The 22,961-nt window shown below is 43.2% G+C and overlaps 1 protein-coding gene across 2 annotated transcripts in view; it reads right to left on the reverse strand.

The window, feature by feature from the left end:
• Positions 1 to 22,961, reverse strand: part of SLC41A3 (solute carrier family 41 member 3) — a 73,260-nt gene that overhangs the window by 42,756 nt on the left and 7,543 nt on the right. Inside the window, exons 1-2 of one of the 2 annotated variants that reach the window (XM_046677246.1) lie at positions 5,699 to 5,813; positions 4,944 to 5,229 (exon numbers count right to left, since the gene is read on the reverse strand). In XM_046677246.1, the coding sequence (XP_046533202.1) occupies positions 4,944 to 5,229; positions 5,699 to 5,709 (297 nt within the window). In that variant the 5' untranslated portion in view covers positions 5,710 to 5,813. Of the gene's footprint in view, positions 1 to 4,943; positions 5,230 to 5,698; positions 5,814 to 22,961 lie in introns of those variants that run through there. The other variant, XM_046677255.1, reaches the window with a different exon arrangement.

Consider the following 22,961-nt stretch of genomic DNA (forward strand, 5'->3'; position numbering starts at 1 on the left):
AGCAATGAGACTCATAGCAGAGTGGAGTTCCTTCTTCTTCATGTGAACACATTCTCGAAGCCCACAGTACATACTGCCCTGTGTGCACATACGTGTGGCCAGAAAGCCAAGGAGGAGGCAGCTTCTGCTTCTAAGGAGAACACAGGCTCAGAGCCTTAAAAGAAAGAATAATCTGACTACATAAAAAAATATATGCACAGCAAAAAAACACCAAAAGCAAAGTCAAAAGATAAACAGCAAGATGTGAAAAATGTTTACAACCCACATCACAGTTAAAGGAAACTTCTCCAATACATGAGGAGCCCTCAGGGATCAATAAGAAAAAGGGTGACGCTCCATAGAAACGTGGACGAAGAGCACACAGAAATACCCAGGATAGTCAACTTCGCTCATTCACGATAGGAGATGCACATGACACCACAACGGACATGGCGGCAGCCCTCGACAGTGGCCCCAGTGCTCCCTGCTGCCTGCACTGACACTCCTGTGTAATCCACTTCCTCTCAAGTGCAGGCTGAACTCCGTGACTTGCTTCTTGCCAAGTGCATGTCTCTTCTGTGATTAGGTTACAAAAAAGAGGGATTTCTGTCTTCAAGGAGACTCCTTCTCAGAGCTCACACCCTTTGATGAAGCAAACCGCCATTTGGAGACATCCACAGGGGAAAGGGCTGAGGATGGACTGGGCAACAGCCAGTGAGGACCTGAGGCCCTCAGTCCAACAAACCGCCAGGAGCTGAATCCTGCCAACAATGGTGTGAGCAAGCCGGGAGGATAACAGCCGGCTGACACCTCCACTGCAGCCTCATGAGGGACCCTGAAGCAGAAACCCAGCTGCGCAGGGCCCGCGACAACCAAGGAGTAGTAAGCGTCTGCTGTTTTAAGCTGCTAAATTTTGGGATAATTTGTTACACAGCAATACAAACTAAGACACTATATAAAGAAATGTAATTTTCCACCTATCAGATTGGTAAAGATCAAGGAGGTTGAAAATAAACTATGTTAATGAGTGCTGGGGGAACGGCATTTCACCGCAGCGTTAGAGGCGCCACCCCTATGGTAGGCAACTTGCCGATGTCTATCAAAGTCACAAATCACACATCCCTGACCCAACAATACTACTTGCAACAACTTATCCTACTCATTTATTCAGACACGTATAAAATGTCAAGATTATTCATTGCAGCATTTGTTACTAACATTATTTTAAGCTGTTTTATGGGCTGAATTGTATTCCCCCCAAAATTGAAGTCTTATCTCCCAGTACCTCAGAAGATGAACTGTATTTGGAGAAGGGCCTTGAAAGAGGTAATTCAATTAAAACGAGGTCATTAAGGTGGGCCCCATTCGAGTCTCACTGCTGTTCCTACAAGAGGAGATCAGGACACAGACACACAGGGAGGACCAGGAGAGGACACAGGGAGAAGACGGCCATCTGCAGGCCGAGGAGAGAGGCCCCAGAGGCAACTAACCCTGCCGATGCCTTGATCCCAGGCTTCTCGCCTCCGGAACTGTGAGGGATAAGCTTCTGCTGTTTAAGCTGCCCGTCTGCGGTATTTGTTACGGCAGCCTCAGCAAATTCATACATGGTTAAATTTAAAAGCACATCAGCAAGGAAAGGGTTCAGTCGATTCTAGTGTATCTGTATGATGGGACACTGAACAACAATTTACAAAAAGCTCTTAATATACCTATAAAGAATAATCTCCAAAATATATTTTAAGGTGAACTAATTGAAGCACCCAACAGTTTGCCTTTGCCACCACTTGGGTAAAAAGGGGGAGAAAAATGTACAGGGACAGACGGACAAGTAGAGATACTTGCTTGTACATGCATAAAATATCTTTAGGAGCAAACACACCCAACTGAGGCTCATTGGTTGCCTCTGGTAGACTGAGGAGCCTTGGCCCTGTGCACATTTGTGAACCTTTTGAACATTAAACAACATGAATGTTTTACCTTTTCCAGAAAAAACAATTAATTAAAAAATAAAGTGCAGGCCCTGCCCTCAGGGAGTTTATGTTCAGACCAAGGCTCCAGGACGAGCGCGCGTGGCTGCAGCTCACTCAGCAGGGGGAGAGACAGGGCAGCCCGCGGAGCTGGGCTGACGGGCCCAGGAGCCCACCTGCTGGCGCCGTCCTCCCCCAGAGGCCAGCTGTCCACTGGCGCCCCGAGGGGGCAGGCGACACTCTCCTCGCCTCAGCGAGGCCAAGCCAGTCCCAGCCATTCCACCCCCTTTGCCAGTGTTTGAAGGGGCTGCACCTCGAATCCAGCAGCGAGAAGGCGGGGAGTCCTGCTGGCGCCAGGGAAGCTCCCTCGTGCTCAAGGACCAACCAGGACAGGCGGTCCATCCCCCTCCCCCAGGACGAGACGTGGCCGTGAGGACAGAGCCGACCCACGGAGGCTGACTTGGCAGGAATCCGCAAAGATCCTGGCTCCTTGCAGGCATCGTTGGCTGATAGTGACATGACTTTCCAACCCAGGAATCACCGTATCCTGGAAATCTCATTCTGGGAGATGACATATTTTGTTCTTACTTAACACACCATAGGTCGCATTTTCTGGTACTTGTGGCTGAAACCATCCTGATCTATCAGCTGAGGTGAGCACAGGTGAGCCAGCTCAGGTGGCCATTTTAGGAGTTTGCATTTTATCCCATAGGCAGTAGAGGTATCAACAGAGATTTTAAAATGCAGAGTGATCTGCATCGCAGAGGGCCCCTGACCTGGCGCTCAGGCAGTGACCCCGTGTGGGGTGCACAGACAATCCAACAGCAGGTGAAAGATACACTAGAAACTGACTAATTTTTATAATTTGAGTTGCAACTTTTATGGAAGTTCTTAAAAATTTGCACAGCACTCCATCTGCTAGAATACCAACGGCAAGAAGCATAACAGCAGTTCCCCCCAACTGTGTGCCTGCCAATGCCAGGCACTGTTACAAGCACTTTACAGTCCTCTTAACAACTTTACTGGGTCAGTTTAGTTCTAATTTACAGAAGAAAAACTGGGAACAGAGAACACCTTGTTTAAGTGACAAAGGTCAGCTCAAACCCAGAGGGTGTAGCTTTAGAGTCTGGGCTCTTAAGCAATCGTGTAGACAATTACACTGCCTTTCCACATGTAATTGATAAAGCTACGTGTATATACTTTATAAAGCAATGTACGCAGGTGCAGGGAATTTATACACATGAATGTGTGTATAAATATACATATGTAAATCAGTGTGTATGTGCGTGTGTGTGTGTGGGGACACACACTCAGTAATGTTACACCGACAGGAACACTCAATAAAACCGTTTTTCTGAAACCGCTGGTCTCAGGACAGGACTGCAGGGCATCGCCCTGGGAGCGAGGAGGGCGCTGAGGAGGCCGTGGGAGGTAGCAGTGCGGGGAGAAGGGCTCAGAGGCACAAGTCTCTGGGATGTGCCCCTCCTGGGATGCAGAGGCCAGGCAGGAGGTGCCCTTGACATTACAGCAGTGCTGAGTGACTGGGGTTACAGACGCATGTGAGGCTGGGGGGTACCCGTTCACTGGGAGGAGGGAGAGGGCTGATGGGTCTGGAGGTCACAGAGAGACGAAACATGGGGAATGGGGCTGAGTCAGACTGGGACAGGGACAGCCATTCTGGGGCCTGATAAGGTCCAGGTGGAACCTGGGAGTGGAGCTGGAGGTCACTGGTGCCACGATGTGATGAGGAGCTGGACAGCTGGGTATTGGAAGGGTCACTGAGAACTCCAGTTGGGGCGGGGCCAAGCAGGTGACAGAGGAAGTGGGATGGCATAGCAAGAGGAAGTGGTCGCGACTATGGCGAGTCAGAGAACATGGCCACCCAGAGGGGCAGCAACCACTGACTGTGGTCCTGAGGGAAGGTGGGTCCAATGTTCCAAGAGTTGCTAGGTTTTCAAGAGAAAATAGGAGTTTAGATTTTCGCTTGAAATCTCCTGAGTCTTAACTGTTGGCTTAAAAAATTTAAACCACCAGACTTACAGCTAAGTGGCAGACTGGAACTCAAACCTTGACTGGTTCCAAATCAGTGAAGGGCAGGGCCTATGATCCCTGGGCACAGGGACCGACCTGGCGCTGAGCCCCATGGCAGTGAGTGAGGCAGAGGCCGCATCTGTCGGGTGTGTCCACTCTGCTTCTCCAGCTCGCCCCACTCCAGATCATCTTTCTTTTCAGTGGGTTGTCAACTAATAGGAAAGATCTGGCTGGCAATGACTTAAAATATTCTTGGGTGTTATGCCTTTCCAGGGAGGACTTCTGATGATCACGCTGATGAAAGGAATGTGGCTTTGATAGTAGAGGAACGCAAAGTACGTTTGTAACTTTTTCGTCTGATGGGTAACTCTCAGTGCTCATTCTAAGGGATTACGGTAGGTTATAAATCAAGGGGACTTGCCTCCCCTCAAAGAGTGATGACAACTTGAGTCAGGCTGGCCAAGGAGAGAATGCCATCCCTCCGGGAAGGGTGATTGGAACAGGAATGGACACTTGACATCACGGTCAATGTTTGGAGATTGATATGGATATTGACAAAGAGGTCTCTTTCTTTTTTTTAAGAGCACATGTACCAAGGATTGGCTGCCATGGACCACCCTCCTCTCTAGGTACTGAATCTTGCCTGAAAATCAAACAGATCTGAGCAATGAAGAGCCAGCATCCTCATATCATTTAAGCACCTGGATCACACCACGTCTGAAATCCAACCTTATATATTTCAATAATATGAGTTAATAAGTTGTCTTTTAAAGTTTAGTCTGGGTTAAGTTTAGCCGCTGTCACCAGTAACTAAAAGAATTTTGCCATTTATCGAAAAGCGGTATTTGAAAAGAGGAGGCCCTGCCTCATGTCCCTCACGCTGGACACAATGTGCAGCTGCCTCTGCTTCAGGCTGACATTAGACAGTGCCCCCACCACCACCATCCCCATTTAGTTCCCTCTTACCTGGAAACAGCTCAAAAGTACGCCAGCCCCAGACAGTCCCAGGCCTGCAAACATGAAGGGCACTGTCACCTGCAGGCCAATGGACAAGGTGGTCTCCCTGCTGAGCTCAGTCCCCAGTGGTCTCGGGGCCACCCTCTGGCTCTCATGGACACTCAGCGGTCCACCTTCTGAGGCTGCAGGGAGTCTTCCTGTGCTGAGGGTGAGTGGCAGGCCCAGCTCCTCTGGCCTCCGCTGTCGAGTCTCTGTCCCAGCCATCTGAGCACAGCTGAGCCCTGGCAGCCTTGACCTGGGAGACACAAAGCAACAGGGGTTGTAGGGCAGAGTTCCTGACCCCCACGGGGCCGACACCCCATAAGTCCTCAGGCCCTCGGGCTCTCTGTCCAGCAGAGGCTGGCATCACTCTGCCCAGTCCACAGCCCTTCACCAGGAGCCTGCTTCACGTGGCTTCCTGCAACACCATTTTACAGCAGTTTTTATTAAATATGCACGTTTGAGAAAAAAATACATACAGAAGAGAGTACTAACTATACATCAATTGGAGTCAGCAAAACTGGTGGTGTAGGAACCTCTGAAAATTCTCTCTTCTATAAAAGCAACAAGAAAACTGGCAAAAACTCTCAGAATCGACTTTTTCAGATCTCTGGAACTTAATCAAAGGCTTGCAGAAGGGAGTTATTTACTCAAGAAAAAATCCTGACTCTGAGCAAGAATGGCAACATTGTAATGTCCGTGATATCTGTGATGCTATAACTTGCCTTAGTCCCATCTAACGCTCCAGTTCTGCGGCAGCCCGGAGAGAACAGAGTGGCTGGAGTTCCTGCAAAGCCTCACTCCCAGAGAGCTGCCATCGTCTGGCCCATTGGCAGCGCCCTGGAAGATGCCACATGCAGACGGTGTGTCACCTGACTTGTGGTTCACTTAGCGTAAAAAGCCTTTTCCCTGGAGACATTTGTTGAAAACAATTATAGGTACTTCATGGCTGCCTGAGGCATTAATAATAGTTGTGGTAAATAATACACTAATCAAAAAGCCTAAAAGTAACAGCTGGGCAATGAGCTGCCTATATGGGTTTTGAAAAACTTCTACACACGCCTGGGAACCTAGACGACCACCCATACGGGGCTGGGCACATGCTGAGGAAATACCTGAGACCGCCGGGCTCTCCCCTCGGGCTGCTCGGAGGCTCTGCACAGGCAGGGGCGGAGGCTAAAGCAGAGTTGTCAGCTCCCCAGTGAACACGGGGGTACGCCCCAACACGCACACAGTGCCCACAGCAAAGACGGGGAGACTCAACAGCTCCAAGCACGGTGCTCAAGGAAATCTAACCAACCACGACCTGCCCACTAACCAGGACTTTGGTGGCAAGGCACAACGAGGAACACAGATGGAAGAATTAGTTCAGAAAAGTCACAAACAGCTATGACAACAAGCAGCAACACCAAGAAACCCTGAGAAGAGGGGAGAATCTGATTTCTAGAGTTGTCACAACATATTAGTTTAAGGTCCAGTTTTCAAAAAAACACTATGGCCCATACACAGAGAAAAAGCCAATTAATAAAAATTATCTCTGAGGAAGCCCAGACACTGCACTAACTAGATAAAAACTTTAAGTCAGCTATTTTAAACATGTTCAACAAAAGAAAATAATATGTTCTAAAGAACTAAAGTATGAAAATGAAGTCTAACCAAACAGAGAATATAATAAAGAGATAAAAATTATTTTAAAAATAATCAAATAGATATTCTGGAGTTGTAAAATATCATAGCTAAAATGTCAAATCCCCTTGAGGAGCTCAACAGCTGATGTGAGCAGGCAGAATAAAGAACCACTGAACTGAAAGACAGGTCAACAGAGATCCTCTAATCTGAAGAACAGAAAGAAAAAAGATGAAGAAAAATGAACAAGTCTTCAGACACCTGTGGGACACCACAGCACATACCCACTTATGTATAATGGGAGTCTCAGAAAGAGAAGAGACGGAAAAGGAGGGCTGAAAGAATATTTGATTACATGATGGGCAAAAACATTCCAAATTTGATTTAAAAAGTTAATCTCCAGGATTGGCCCCTTGTCCTAGTGATTAAGTTCAGCACACTCTGCTTCAGCAGCCCAGGTTCAGTTCCCAAGTACAGACCTACACCATTCACTGTCAGCCATGTTGAGGCAGTGACCCACATACAAAATAGAGGAAGACTGGCACAGATGTTAGCTCAGGGCCAATCTTCCTCAGCAAAAAAAAAAAAAAAAAAAAAAAAAATTAATTTCCACATTCAAGAAGCTCAACAAATTCCAAGTAGGATAAACTTAGAGAGATCCACACCAAGATATACCATTATCGAACTGTCAAAAAAAGGTCAAAGACAGAGAGAATCTTGAAAGCAAGGAGAAGAGACTCATCATGCACAGGCATTCTCAACAAGGTTAACAGCTCACTTCTCATCGGAAATGATAGAGGCCAGAAGACATGGGGATGACATAGTCAAAGAGCTGAAAGTACAAAACTGCCAACCAAGAGTTCTACAAGCAGCAAAAGTACCCTTCAAAAATGAAAGAGAAATTAAGTGATTCCCAGGTAAACAAAGACAAAGAATCTGTCACTAGCATACCTGCCCTACAGGAAATACCAAAAGTAGCCTTCAGGCTGAAATGAAAGGATCTAGACAGCAGTTTGAATCCAGATGAAGAAATAAAGAGCTACATAGGCAAATATAAAAAACAGTATAAATGTATTTTTTGTTAATAACTCTTTTTTCTCTTATCTGATTTAAAGACAACTGCATAATGCAATAATTATAAACCAGTGTTGATGGGCACACATGTGTAAGGATACAATGTATGTGACAATAAAAGCACAAAGGGGAAGAAGACAAAACTACATAGAAATAAATTCTTTATATACCAGTAAAATTAGCTTTCTATTATTTTGAATTAGAATGTTATAAGTTAAAGTGCTAACTGTAATCCTCAAGACAACCACTAATAACATATACATATATATATATATATATATATATATATATTTACACACACACACATATATATATATAGACAAGGGAGTAAAAATGACACACTAGAAAATATCCATATAATACAAAAGAAGGCAGTAATGGAGGACAGAGGAACAGAAAGAACCATAAAACATAGAAAACAAAAATGCCACCCAAGGACAGGAGAATACACAGTATCATCAGGTGCACATGGAACATTCTCCAGGAGGAACCACACATCAGGCAGAAAATAAGTCTCAAATTTAAAAGGTTTGAAATCATACAAAGTATGTCCTTCAACCACAATGGAATGAAGTTAGAAACCAATAATGAAAGAAAATTGGGGAAATTACAAATAGGTAGAAATTAAACAACACACTCTTAAATAACTAACGGGTCAAAGAAAAAATCATAAGAGAAATCAGAAAATTATTTGAGATAAAGGAAAATGAAGATACAACATACCAAAACTTATACAATCCTGTGAGCACAATACTTAGAGGAAACTTATAGCTGTAAATGCTGATGTTAAAAAAGAAGTTCCCAAATTAATAATCTTTCACCTTAAGAAAAATGAGAAAGAAGAGCAAAATAACTCCCCCTCCCAAATGTAGAAAGTAGGATGTAATAAAGACTAGAGTGGTAATAAATGGAATAGAAGAATACAAAAAAGAGAAAATCAACAAAATCAAAATTGAGTCTTTGGAAAGATTGACAAAATTGACAATCTTTTAGCTAGACTGACCAAGAAAAAAAGAGAGAATACTCAAATACTTGAGAGAACATTACTTCCAAATTTATAAATATAAAAATAATTATGAAGGACTGGCCCAGTGGCATAGTGGTTGGTTTGCATGCTCCACTTCAGTGGCCCCGGGGTTCATGGGTTTGGATCCCAGTTGTGGACCTGCACACTGCTCATCAAGCCATGCTGTGGCAGCATCCCACATGCAAGGTAGAGGAAGACTGGCACAGATGTTAGCTCAGGGCCTGTCTTCCTCACCCAAAAAATAAATAAACAAACAAATAAATAAAATAATTATGAGGGGATACTATGAACAATTGTATGCCAAGAAATTAGAAAACCTAGATGAAATGGAAAAATTCCTAGAAACACAAACTAACTCAAGAAGAAATTTAAAAATTTCAATAGACCTGTAACAATTGAAAGATTGAATTAGTAATAAAAATATTCTCATAGAAAATGTCCAAAATCAGATGGCTACACTGCTGAATACCAAAGTTTAAAGAAGCATTAACACTAGTCCTTCACAAACTCTCCCAAAAAACAGAGTAGAAAACACTCCCCAACTTGTTCTATGAAGCCAATATTATCCTGATATCAAAGTCAGACAAAGAAAATCCAAGAGAAAGAAACTACAGACCAATATGCCTTATAAATATAGACACAAAAATCCTCAACAAAATACTAACAAACGTCTCCAGTGGCATATAAAAAAGGCTTATACAACATGATGAAATGGGATTTATCCCAGGAATTCAAGGTTGGTTCAATACACAAAAATCAATCAGTGTAATACACTATATTAATAGAATGGAAGGGAAACATGATCAGCTCAATAGACTTAGAAAAAGCATTCCAACACTCTTTCATAATAGAAACACATAAAAAAACTAGGAATAGAAGAGAATTATCTCAACTCGATAAAGGGCATCTATAAGAAACCCACACTTAACATACTGAATGGTGAAAGATTGAAAGCACTCCCCCTAAGATCAGGAACAAGACAAGGATGCCTGCTTTTGGCATGTCTATTAAAAACTGTACTTGAGGCTCTTGCCAGTACAGTAGGCAAGAAAATGAAATAAAAGGCATCCAGTTTGGGAAGGAAGAAGTAAAACTATCTCCAGTTACGAATGACATGATCTTGTACATGGAAAATACTAAGGAATACACACACACACACACACAATTATTACTGCTAATAAACAAGTTCAGCAAGGTTGTAGAATACAAGATCAATACCAAAAAAAATTTATTTCTATATACTAGCAATGAACAATCCAAAAGTTAAACTAAGAAAACAACTGCTTCTGCAATAGTATCAAAAAGAACAAAATACTTAAGAATACACTCCATAAAAGAAGTGCAAAACTTTTACCCTGAAAACTGTAAAACATTGTTGAAAGAAAATTTTAAAAACCAAATAAATGGAAAGATATTCTGTGTTCATGGATTGGAAGACAACAGATGGCAATACTCTTCAAATTAGTCTACAGAGTCAACGCAATCTCTGTCAAAATTCCAGTGGCCTATTTTGGAGAAAATGAGAAGTTGATCCTAAAATTCACATGGAAATGCAAGGGACTCAGAATCCTACGCAATCTTGGAAAAAAGAACAAAGTTGGTGGACACACACTTGGGGATTTCAAAACTTAACTATGAATCTATAGTAATCAAGACAGTGTGATACTGGCATAAGAATAGATAGAGATCAATGAAATAGAATTTAGAATCCATAAATAAACCCATGTATCTATGGTCAATTGATTTTCAACAAGGATGCCCAGACTATTCAACAGGGAAAGAAGAGTCTCAACAAATGGTGCTGAGACAGCAGGACAGCCACATGCAAAAGAAATTTGGATCCTTACGTCAAACCATATGCAAAAACTAACCCATAATGAATCAAAGACCTAAAGTCAAAGACCTATGAGCTAAAACTATAAAACATTTAGAAGAAAATATAGGTAAAAATTTTGGTGACTTTCCATTAGGCAACAATTTCCTAGATATGATATCTAAAGTACAAGAATCAAAACAAATTAGAAAAATTGGACTTCAAAATTTCAAAGTTTTGTATTCAAGAAAGACAACCCACAGTAGGAGAAAGAACATTTGCCAATCACATATCTCATTGGGGTCTAGTATCCAGAATATGAAAATAACACTTAAAACTCAAAAGTAAACTCAATTTAAAAGTTGGCAAATGAGTTGAATATTTATTTCTCCCAAGAAGATATACAATGGCAATAATCACATGAAAAGATGCTCAACATTAGTTGTTAGGAAAATGCAAATAAAAACCACATTAAGATACCACTTAGCATAATGTGCTCAAGGTTCACCCATGTTGTTGCATGAATCAGTACTCCATTCCTTTTTATGGCTGAATAATATTCCATTGTATGGAAAGACCACATATTACCTATTCATTAGGAAATGAACATTTGGGCTCTGTCCACTTTTTGGCTTTTATATATAATACTGCTATGAACATTCATGTGCAAGTCTTTGCGTGAACATGTGTCTCCTATTCTACTAAGTTGTACATTTTAAAGGGGTACATTTTTGGTATGTGATATATCTCAAAAAATTTTTATGAATCATTTGTGGAATACGGTCAAGGAGCAGAACACTATCAGCCCTCCCGAACTCTCTGAGCCCCTCTCCGAAAACAACTCGTCTTCCCCACCAGAGAGGACCACAGTCCTAACTCTGGACATGACCATTCCTCAGTCTGCTCTATTTTTTCTTTAGTTTTACCAACGAGGAATGCAGCCCTAAAAAACACAGTAGTAAAAAATTCTTACTTTGTAATTTAGATCAATAAAATCACACTCCATTTATTCTTTTCATGTCTGGTTTCTTTCCTTTGACAATAAGTTTCTGACAGCCATGTTGCTGAATCCATTTCATTTAATTGCTGTAATCGTATGAATATACCATAATCCACTCATCTGTTCTACTCTTGAAGAACCATCCCATGTTACTTTCCTTCCAAAGTAAAAATAACTTGATTGTTTTTATTACAAAAGTAATGTGTTCATGAGAAATATGATTTAGACCATATAAAAAAGTATAAATAAGAAAAGTTAAATCACCAATTTACTGCTCCAAAATAACTAATGCTAAGTCTAGTGTATATTCTCTCAATGTACACACACTCACACACACAATATATTTTTTTAAATCCATGTTTTAGATCCTGGGGTTTAATTTGATAAAATGTATATGTCCTTGCACCCCTATTTTCAGTAGAGGTGTCATTTGTTTACCTTCAGAAATAAAATGGCCAGTTACTTTACCAGCAAAATGAGTTTATTCAGGAATAGCAGAGGAATTGCGACTTGGGACATGAAAGCTATGGCAAACTAACTATGTGCAGCGAACAGAGGGGAGCGTCTTTCATAGAGAAAAGGGGCGGAGTCGGAAGGGGCTGCTTTGAATGAAAGTCCGCTGGACGAGGCCAGAGTTTGAACTTCTTATTGGCTGAGCGTGGTGACAGCTGCTCAGCGGGTGAACTGTTGCCGGGCAGAGGGGTCTCCCCTCTTCCTGCTGGGGTGGTGACTGAGCTGCCCCCTCCCCGAGCTGTGCAAGAAGCTGCGACGGCTGGCACATGCGTGCGAGCTGCCCCTGCAGGGCTTCTTCAGTCCAATTTAAATGAGGTTTTCCTTTACTGCTTTCAAACATGTTTATGCCTTCTCTTGGCATCCTTGATAGTTGATCTCAGCCCGTTTCCAGCAAGGAATGAGGCTTCCTCCACCCAGTGGCTGGGAAAGCTTTTTTGCCACAGGACTTTTAAATTCAGAAAGAGCAGAGGGAAGAGCCCACCAGGGACATGTCCGTACATGTTTTAACTTGTAGTCGAAAGTAGCCAAAGGTCACCAGCACCCTGTCCCCATCACAGGGACGGTGCACTGTGAGCAGCGGGTTTGTCTGTCAGAAGAGGAGATTCTGGGCCTGTGAGGAGAGCGTGAGTGAGCAATGAGGAAGGGGGCAGGGGGTGGGGGACGCCTCATGTCTTCAGAGGGCACCCTTGAAGGCAAAAACAGTCACCCACCAGGCCACAGAACCTGGGCCACGGCAGGCTTCGCTTGTCTCAAAGGGGCAATAAACCAATGAAACAAGTGGGGGAATTACTTACTCTGACAGGACTTGCACCTTCCTAAAGGCCTTGCAGCAGCCCAACCCCAGGGGCAGGAAACTCTGCACCTCTTGCCACACCAGGCCCAGTGATGCTGGCCACACCCCACCCTCTGCCCCGCCCACGGGAGCTGGCCTCACCTGGCTGGCCAAGGCCCATGTCATTCATTAGGACTGGAACCCATGCTCCACCTTTCCAGGAGCCTCATTGGTCTCGACCTTCTAAGCCTGACCCCTGGAGCAGACCAGCCACTTTTTTAAAATGCTTGTCACATTCTCTGTAGCAATGCCAATAAACTGAGCCAGGCCCACACATGCGAGGCCTGGCCACAGTGGGGAGGCAGGTACCAAAGAGGGAAGGAAGGAGGGCAGGGCTCCAGTCCTGCGACCGCTGCAAGCACCCTACAGAGCTGTCAACAGGGTCTCCAGTCCCCATTCTGCTTCTCCATGTGTCTCCCCTGGAACCATGGGGAGAAAGGAGCATAGCAGAACAGGGTTGGGGGGTCCTGGGTCCCTGCACCCCTTCAAAAGACAATAGACACAGCTGCCAATAATGCACGTGGTGGTTCTTTAACCCTGACAAGACTCTAGGCAGATCTCATTATTCTTGTCCCCATTACATAGCAGAGGAAACCAATGATGAAGAGGGTCAAGAGAGCCAGCCTCTCCCTGTGCCCCTGCAGCCCATCTTAGCCTTCTTGAGGACTCACACCTGCAAGGGTCTCCTCTCTCCTGCCTCCTCGATTTCTCCCCTCCACCTCTGGGGGATCATCTGAGGGGGCTCAGAACTTGCCCTAGGATTTGCTCAAGAACAAGCTGCTCTCTAGCATTCACCCCATTTCTCTCCTCCCCTTCAGGACGCAAGTACACAGAGACACATTCCCACTGTCTCTATGTCCCCACCTCCCTCTCTGTGCTCATGCTCATCCTGCACAAACTGTCCTTGCCAAGGCCAGCAGGCACCTGCACAATGCCAGTCCCCCCGGGACCTCAGTGTGCCTGACATCTTGGCCAAATTCACTGCGGCATGAGACACTCAAGGACTTGAGATGTGCCCACTGTGGCTGTCCCACATCCTTGTCCCTCCGCTGTGCCCCCACCCTTTAGCCCCTGTTCCTTTTCATTCCTCTTTATAAAGGCCAGGCGATGCTGCTGGCCTTCGAGAACAATGCCCTGTTCTCCAGCCTGACGTCAGCTGTACTGCCCCGCTACTCCTGCTAAGACTAGAGGAATTTTGACCAATGCCTTCCTGCTGAAGTCCATGACACGTCCCATCCTCCTTCCCCAAGTTACAGCACCCCTTCGGAGGCTTCCTGTGCCCAGCATTCTAGGATCAAGTCTGTTATCGCTGCCCTGGCTGATTTTCTTTCTTGTGGGTCTCTTCAAGATCCCTTCTTCTGGCTTAGGGTTGCCAGATTTAGCAAATAAAATGGGACATACTTATGCTGAAAAGCGATTCACGGTTTCTCTGAAATTCAAATTTACCTGGCCATCCTGTGTCTTGTCTGGCGGCCCTTCTGGGCTTCCACACACTGCCTCACCTTCCTCCTACTTCACTGGCACTCCTGTCTCTTTTCTTGGCACTGCTTATCCCCCTGATCTCTAATGCTGACACTCTAGACTCTGTCCTCATCTCTCCTGTCCACAGCCTGTGTCTTGACCTCATCCAGTCCCACAGCCTTAAATGACAATGATGTGCTGTTACCTCTCAAATTTATGTCTCTAGCTCAGACCTCATCCTGGAATCACAACTTGGAAAGCCAACTTTCTACTCAGCTGTCTAAGAGGCATCTTGAATATTGCAAGTCTAATGTAGAACTCTCCACTTCCCAATTCTGTCTCTCACAGTCTCTTCCTTCTGGTAAAAGGCACCATCATCCACTCAGCTGGTGAACATAGGAGAAAGGGCCTGGGATACAGGAGACATGAAGATATAATCCTTCGGATTTTATGCATGTCCATATTGTTTGGACTTTTCCCCAGCGAATGCGTGCTATTTAAAAAAAAAAAAAAAAACTATTTTTTTACAGCAGTTTTAGGTTCATGGCAAAACTGAGAGAAAGGTACAGAGATTTCCCATATAACATATGCATAAACTCCCCATCATCAACATCCCCAGCAGCGGGGGACATTTGTTACAACTGATGAACTTACATTGATACATCGATATCACCCAAAGTCCACAGTTTACATTAGGGCTCACTCTTGCTGTTGCAAATCCTACAGTTTTGGAAAAGTGTATAATGACATGGACCCATTATAATATCATACAGAGTGGTTTCACTGCCCTAAAAAATCCTCTATGCTGCACCTATTCATCCCTTCCTCCTCCTGCATGTACTACTTTTTTGTATTTTTTTAAGCAAGTAACATTTACAAGCAAAAGTATCAGAGGCCTACTATCCTCTATGCATCCTGAGAATCAGCACTTCATCATTCATCCAACAAAGAATGTTTCATGCCCTCCTTTTATGTTAAATATTTTCTTGGCATCAGGAATACAGTGAAAAGCAAGATAGATAAAGGTCCTGCTCCTGGAAAGTTTATATTCTAGAGGCACAAATAGGAATAAACAAGAGAACAAGTAAATGCACAAGATAAATCCAAGTATGAAGAAAATTAAATGCTACTGTGAATTGATAGGGACAATCTGGGGAAGGTGGAGGGGACAGCTCAAAGGAATAATCAGGGAAGGCTCTAGAAGACAGGGTGACATTTTTACTGAACCTTGATTGACACAAAAGGTGCTAACCACACTAAGGTTTGGGGGAAGAACCCTGCAAGCAGAGAGAGCCGCAAGAACAAAGGCACTGGGGTGAGGGAAACTTGGCACTTCTGAGGAAGGAGAGGCACAGAGCTAGACACGTCTGGGTACAGACAGTGAAAGAGGACGGCAGGTAGTGAGGGCAGGGCAGAAAGCAGGGCCACCACGGGGGCGTCACAGGCCAGGCAAGTGTTCATCTTTCTTCCTCACAGTGAGGTGAAGGCACTGGAGGGGTCAGAGCAGGAGATGACATCATAATGTATTATGTTTTCAAAAGACTATTCTGTGCGCTTCCCACTAAAGGGAATCAGGGCCCATGACTGACCCCAGGTGACCCTCATGGAGCCAAAAATTCACCCAAGCAACCCATAGAACATTGAGAAATGATAAAGAATTGTTATTTTAAGCCCCTACATTTTGTAGTGCTTTGTCATGCATCAAGAGATACCTGAGACGTTCCCACTGCGATTCCAAAATAGCTGACCTGCTCTTCTCTGGAGGGGAGAGTGGGGAGCCAGGGCCTTCCAAAGCGTGTGAAAAATCTTAGCTGTCCACAACATCATGTATCTGAAGGACATTGGGAATGTAACATCAAGTTGCTAAAAGTCAATGTGAACTCTAACCTTTAAAAAGGATGTATTTTTCAGCTGACACTTCCAAAAGTAGTCCAAAACAAGAGAACTTTCACCCCCTGGGGGGCACCCCCATGTGCCTCTGGCACTCAGATTTTGGTCTCTAATACTCAGAACAAGGACTCTTGGAGGACAGTGAATCCCATAAATTGGGGTAGGAGAAAAATCAAGATGGCTCTGCAATATTCTGTTGTTGCCAGAAAACCAGATACTTTCAAAGGCATCAGAGGAGGGGCTAAAATGAATAACAAAATTTAAACAGGCAACCACTGTCAAACAATTACAACTTCAGCATCCAATAAGAATAAATACAGTATAATTCCACCACTTTATGTGTTCAATCCACAAAGAGCCATGAGTTCATTGTGATATCAAAAGTGAAAAATTAGGGCCAGCCCCAGCGGCTAAGTTCAGCACACTCTGCTTCAGAGGCCCAGATTCAGTTCCCAGGTGCAGACCCACACCATTCGTCTATCAGTGGCCACACTGTAGCAGCAGCTCATGCACAAAAAGAGGAAGATCAGCAACAGAGGTTAGCTCACTGCAAATCTTCCTCAGCAAAAGAAAAATAAAAAGTGAAAAGTTATAATTAATACAAAACATAAAAAATCAATAAAGAGTGAATAAAACAGTAGACAAAATCAGTCATTAACTAAAGTCAATCAAGGATGAAATAGCCCATTACAGAGCCTTTCCCTTATTGATGCTAGGAAGACAGTTATCACTGCACAGCCAGGCCTTTTGTAAATCTGATCGCATCCGTGTCACTTCCCAAAGAACAGACGCATCTGTGATGTGTGTGTGTGTACGCGAGGAGTTGTGGAGATTAACAAAAGAAACCTTAACAAAATCAGGTTCAGGAAGGCCTGTAGGGGAGCTCTGATGCCCCATGACACATCATCAATTACTCCAAACGGGAAAAGAGGACACTTGTACTTCTGACAGGAAGTAAAACTACTTTACTGCTGAAGGAAGACTTCTCTCCCCACCTGGCAGTAACTCAGCCAATGAGAAAACGCCGCAGCTCAGCCAATGAGAAGCTGTTGCTGCTCTGAACTGTTACTTTCCCCCAATGGACTTTTGTTAGAACAGCCCCTCCCACTCCCCCTTTTCCTCTATAAGAGCAGCTCCCTCCCGTGTTCTCTGGATTTGCCTATGCCTCACCACAGCATGCACATCCCAAATTGAAATTCTTTTTATTATTGCAAAATAAACTCACTTTGAGGGTAAAATAAAACGCAAATATGCTTTTCAAGCTAACATATTTGGTGTCAAAAAAGTGAGATCCAAAGGAGACAACCACCAAGAGGTAGCAACCCCCAGAATCAACCAAGCCCCTGTGCTCATCGCTGCTGTGAGCTGCCTCCTGCTTTCGCTCTGGTGAGTCTCTTCCCAGATTCCCAGCTCCGCTCCCTCTGCAACCTGAGCTCTCTGACTTTATTTGGGATCAGGAGGCTTGTCCTCTTGGGGGAGGGACTTTGTCTTCCCCTTCAAGGCTCTGTCTTTGGGTTCAAGGCTCCATCCTGGCTGAGGACTCAGTTGTTTTCTGAAGGTGGCACAGTTCCTTCAGGGCTCAGGCTGAGAATCCAGCTTTCTTTGGATTTCAGGTTCCTTTTGGGATCAGGGCTGGAATCTGGCAACTTTCTTTTGTTTATAGATTCCTTTGGGGGTCAGGGGTAGGACTCTAGCAACTTTCTTGGGTTTTCAGAGGAAATTTCAGAATGGGATCCCAGCCATCTAAATGTTCTGAGGGAAACCCTCCTTCAGGGACCCTGGCTGGGTTTATGCTTAAGAACTGTGGGCCCCTGACATGGGCATTTTTAACCAAGAGGGCAGAACTGGCTGAGAGTAGTCTGCAATTACAATGGCCATTATGGGGAACTTGCTATCTCCCCAACTCACTTTTCCTAAACCAAACTGGAAGACCGTGGCTCTAAAATTAAGCAAAATGAATGGTATGTCTATCTTCATTGGTACCTGGAGGCCTCTGGACACACACAGAGCTCTAAATCACCTCGCTACAGGACACCTTGTCTAAATTAGCCAAAATAACTAAAAAACAGGGAGAATAAACTGGCTTCTGAAGCCTCATGTTCCCTTCCCCACTCTTTGCCTCAGGCACCTTCTTGTCTTCCCAGACCCCTCTGTCTCAGGCTCCACCTCCAGCAGCCATCCTGTGCCTGGCTCCACCCCAATACCATTTTCTTCTCTTCCCCTCTGGGAAAACCTGCGCCTTTAAAATCAGACAAGCTGAGGATTCAAATGATACACCCCAATTACTAATTCTAAGTTAACTGGAACAAATCAACAACTAGAAAGAAAAATTTAAATAGCAATTACCCTAGACTCTTTGTCTTTGTGGTGAGGAAGATTATCCCTGAGCTAACATCTGTGCCTATCTTCCTCTGCTTTGTACGTGAGATGCTGCCATAGCGTGGCTTGATGAGCAGTGTGTAGGTCTGTGCCCGGGATCTGAACATGCAAACCCCGGGCTGCCAAAGTAGAGCACACAAACTTAACCACATCACCAGGCTGGCCCCCTAGACTTTTGATAATCTACAAAATGACTCCAAAAACAGCTCTACAAGGATCCTCATAGCATGCAAATAAAAACCTTTAGTAAAAGACTTTGACCAACTAAACAAGTTACCTTAGTCCTTCTGCCAGAAATACAATTTGGATCCAACTATTCCTTTGAGTTTTATATTCTTGCACCTGAGACACAGCTAAAGTTTTAAAGTAAAAGCTTTGAGATCTATGTTGATGTTTATTTTTGTGTCTGTGGATGTAACAGCGATGTGATATTTTTCTACCTCCAGATGGTATTGCTAAAGTTGGTTTGTAAAGAGCTCTACTTAATTGGCTTGAAATTAACTGCTTATAAATTATGTATTCCTAAACCTCAGAAATATAATGGAAACTAATCCAAGTGTTTTCAATTTTACATAATCTAGGATTAATCTTTAATAAGTGAAAGGCAGCTTAAGGTTTTCAGTGTGAAAAACAGGCGTGTCTTCCGAGTTGTTAGTATTGGGTGTAAGGGAAATGTGCAACTTTTTTCTCTGCCTGAGTTTACTAGTTAAGAAGGCTCATGCTGTTTCTGTTACAAAATTTGTCAGCAAGAAAGTAGCTTAAGATGATGGTTGGCTATTTAATGTCTAATCCAAGCATGATTGCTAAAAGCAAGTCATGAAAATAAATGTGAATAAGATCAAAGTTTATACTAAGTTAAACTAAATAATGGATAGTCACTGAATGTCTAAGTCATCTTCCAAACAAGATACGATGGTAAAACATCAGTTAATGAAGATGGGTGTATCTACTTCTGGCTTCCTATTGCAAAGAAGTGAAGGATAAATTTGGATCTGTTGGCAACCACGTCTTGTGTCACATTGAAGGACTGCACTATTCAAAAGGACAGATACTCCTAGAAATTATGAAATGTATTTATAAATCTTCCAGTCCACAATTGCTTATTTCTTAGTGTTCACTAGGAACTGGGGATTCTAAGGGCTAAGAATTCTAATATGTGGAACTAAAGCAACTAGAAACAGAATGAGAAACACTCTATATACAAAGAAAGAAAGGTGTGTGTTTTGTCAAAAGAAGGTATGAGGTATGGAAATGCATTGTTGTGAGAAAAATAGAATGATTTTGTCCTAAAGAGAGGCTGGCTATTTCAAATGGGAAAAGGAAAGACATAAGACAAAATCTGAATGTAAAAGAAAGCACAGGACATTTGTGGAAAGGAATCTTGGGAAAAGAATTTTATGAGCAGTCAGGACTAAGATTAGAATGAATAAATTTTAGTATCAAAATAAGCTGATACAAATTTAAAATTTGGCTTTCTTTTCTGTTGAAAGGACAAAGTTTTCTTGGGCTATTGGTCTGCCTTTGATAAACTGTGAAATCTTCTTTACCTTGAAGTAATATGCCTAGAAAATAGATATTTTATGTTTTATCAAAGTAACTTCCTGTTTTATTCCTATTAGATCTCTAATTACTTATGAAAACTGAGTGTTCTTAATATTGAAAAAGTAAAATTTTGCTTACAACTATGTAACTTTTCCTATTTGCCTTTGAAACCTGTTATTGTTACTTTGATCAAATAGATACTTAAGTATTATACTGTGATGATCTGTGATCCTATTTGGTCAAGTGTCCAAACATTTTTGAAATTCTTGACAAGCTTCCCAAAATATTCAAATTCTAAATGATAACTTTTTGACCTGGATATAACTTTGGGATTTTCCATAAGGCACCTAGGACATCTCAAAAGACATATTCCCCCTCTTTATAAAAAGAGAGATATTACACTAATGAGGCTTATTTGGTATGTCAAATTACACGAGAAGCACTGTCACATAAGCAATAATAGACCCTTTTAGATTATACTGTATCTGTGAGTCTTACTAAAAGTGTTCAAGAAATTGTATGAAATTCCTAAAAATCTGATATATCCTAATATAAGGTTACTACCTATAATTCTAGTTACTATCTAAAAATATACGGCACAAAAATAACCAAATTTCCTGGTCAACTGCATTTACCCATTGCCTTTCTAAAAAGTCTTTTGTACAGTGACGTGAGCATCATGACAGAGTGACAGTTCCCTGTGTCTCTCCTCTAAGTTATATCTAAATGAACATCCAGTAGCCAGCAGAGGATTCTCTACACAGCATAACACGATGCCTGCGAGATCCACACACCTGTACACATGAAGGTGGGTGTACTGGCCTCCCAGGAAGCAGCATAATTAACAGAGTGGGATCCTCCCCCATCCTGGCAGCAGCAATCCAGGACGAGGATCCTCAGACAGAGGCTGGGATGACTGTGAATGGAGGTAGGGACAGTCCAGCCCATGCACAAGCACTTTCAGAGTGGCAGCCTGGCCAGCAGGTGTGCCCACTCTGCCACGGCAGCCCCACCTGTGCATGTGCTCCCCACCAAGTCACAGCAGCTTGGCCCCTGCAAAGGTGCCCCACCCACCGAGTGCAGCAGCCCACGGGATCTGCCCACTGAGCACAGCACCAGGCCAGTGTGGAGGCACCCCACCCATGCAAAAGCAACCCACTGAGCAGAGGGGTCCCACTCGCAAGAGTGCACCAGCCCACCCAGCAAACATAGCAGCCAGCACTCAGGAAGGCACCCCACCTGCACAAATGCAACCCACCCACCACATGCAGCAACCCCCCTGCACAAGCACAACCTGGCAAGCAGCTGTGGCCAGCCCTCATGAACTCGGAGCAGCCCAGCCAGCACAACTAGGAACAGACAAGGCAGAGACAGAAAACATCCCCTGCCTCCCCTACAAGCAGTGGCAAGTGGAATCTGCGATCAGACTACCACCAATGCACCGGCAGAGGATCAACTCATCAAACACCATGAACTACACTAACACTGCAGGATAGAAGGGAAATGATGCTTCCAGGCACCAAACCTAAGCCACAGAAGACCACAGTCTAAATGACAGAGAATTCAAATAGCTGTCATTAAGAAACTCACTGAGTTACAAGCAAACATAGAAATGAAGTTCAATGAGCTCAGGAATAAAGTTAATGAACATAAGGAATACTTCACCAAAGAGATTGAAGCCTTCAAGAAAACTATACAGAAATTCTGGATATGAAGAACACAATTAATGAAATTTAAAAAAAAAAAAAAACTAGAAACCATAAAAAATAGAGCAGAACTTTGTGAGCAGAGAATAAGTGACCGAGAAGACAGAAATCTAGAAATGCTTGACCTGGAGGAGGAAAGAGAACTAAGATTTTTAAAAAATGAAGAAATTCTTCAAGAAATATTTACTCAATCAGGAAAAGTAACATAAAGATGAAAGGTATCCCAGAGAGATAAGAGGGGAGAAAGGAGCAGAGCTTATTGCAAGAAATAATTGCTGAGAGCTTCCCAAACCTGGGGAAGGAGCTGGACATGCAAGTACATGAAGCCAAGAAAACTCTAATTACATCAACAAAAAGGCCTTCTCCAAAACATACAATATTAAAACTGTCAAAAGTCAATGACAAAGGAAAAATACTAAGGGCAGCAAGGCAGAAGAAAATAACCTACAAAGGGCCCTTCATCAGGCTTTCAGTGGATTTCTCAACACAAACCTTACAGGCTAGGAGAAAAGAGAATGACATATTCAAAATACTAAAAGATGAGAACTTTCAGACAAGACTAGTCTATCCAGCGAAAACATCCTTAACATACAATGGAGAAATAAAAGCTTTCCCAGACAAACAAAATCTGAGGGAGTTCATCACCACCAGACTTGCCTTACCAGACATGATAAAGGGAGCCCTTATACCTAATACAAAAAGGCAAAGATTTACAAAGCTTTGAGCAAGGAGATAAATAACAGACAAAATCAGAAAACTGCACCTTTCCACCAGAATACTTTAGCAAACAATTATAACATACGAGATAAAGGAAAAGAAATCACCAGAAATAACCATAAGCAATTCAATTTAGCCACAAACTCACAACACAAAAAATAATTTGCAATGACAATAATTCAGAAGGGGAGAGGAAAGGGATGCAATATGCTTACGCTAAAGTAGATAAGAGGCAAACAGAAAATGGACTATCTCATCTATGAGATCTTGTACACAAACTTCACAGTACCCACTAAACGAAAAATCAGAGCAGAGTCACAAATCCTAAATAATGAGAAAACCATCAAGGAAAACCACCAAACTGAAATGTCAGTCAGAAATACAAAGAAAAAAAACCAACGGAAATAT

This window comes from Equus quagga, chromosome 1 (assembly GCF_021613505.1).
Source record: "Equus quagga isolate Etosha38 chromosome 1, UCLA_HA_Equagga_1.0, whole genome shotgun sequence".
Lineage (NCBI taxonomy): Eukaryota > Metazoa > Chordata > Mammalia > Perissodactyla > Equidae > Equus > Equus quagga.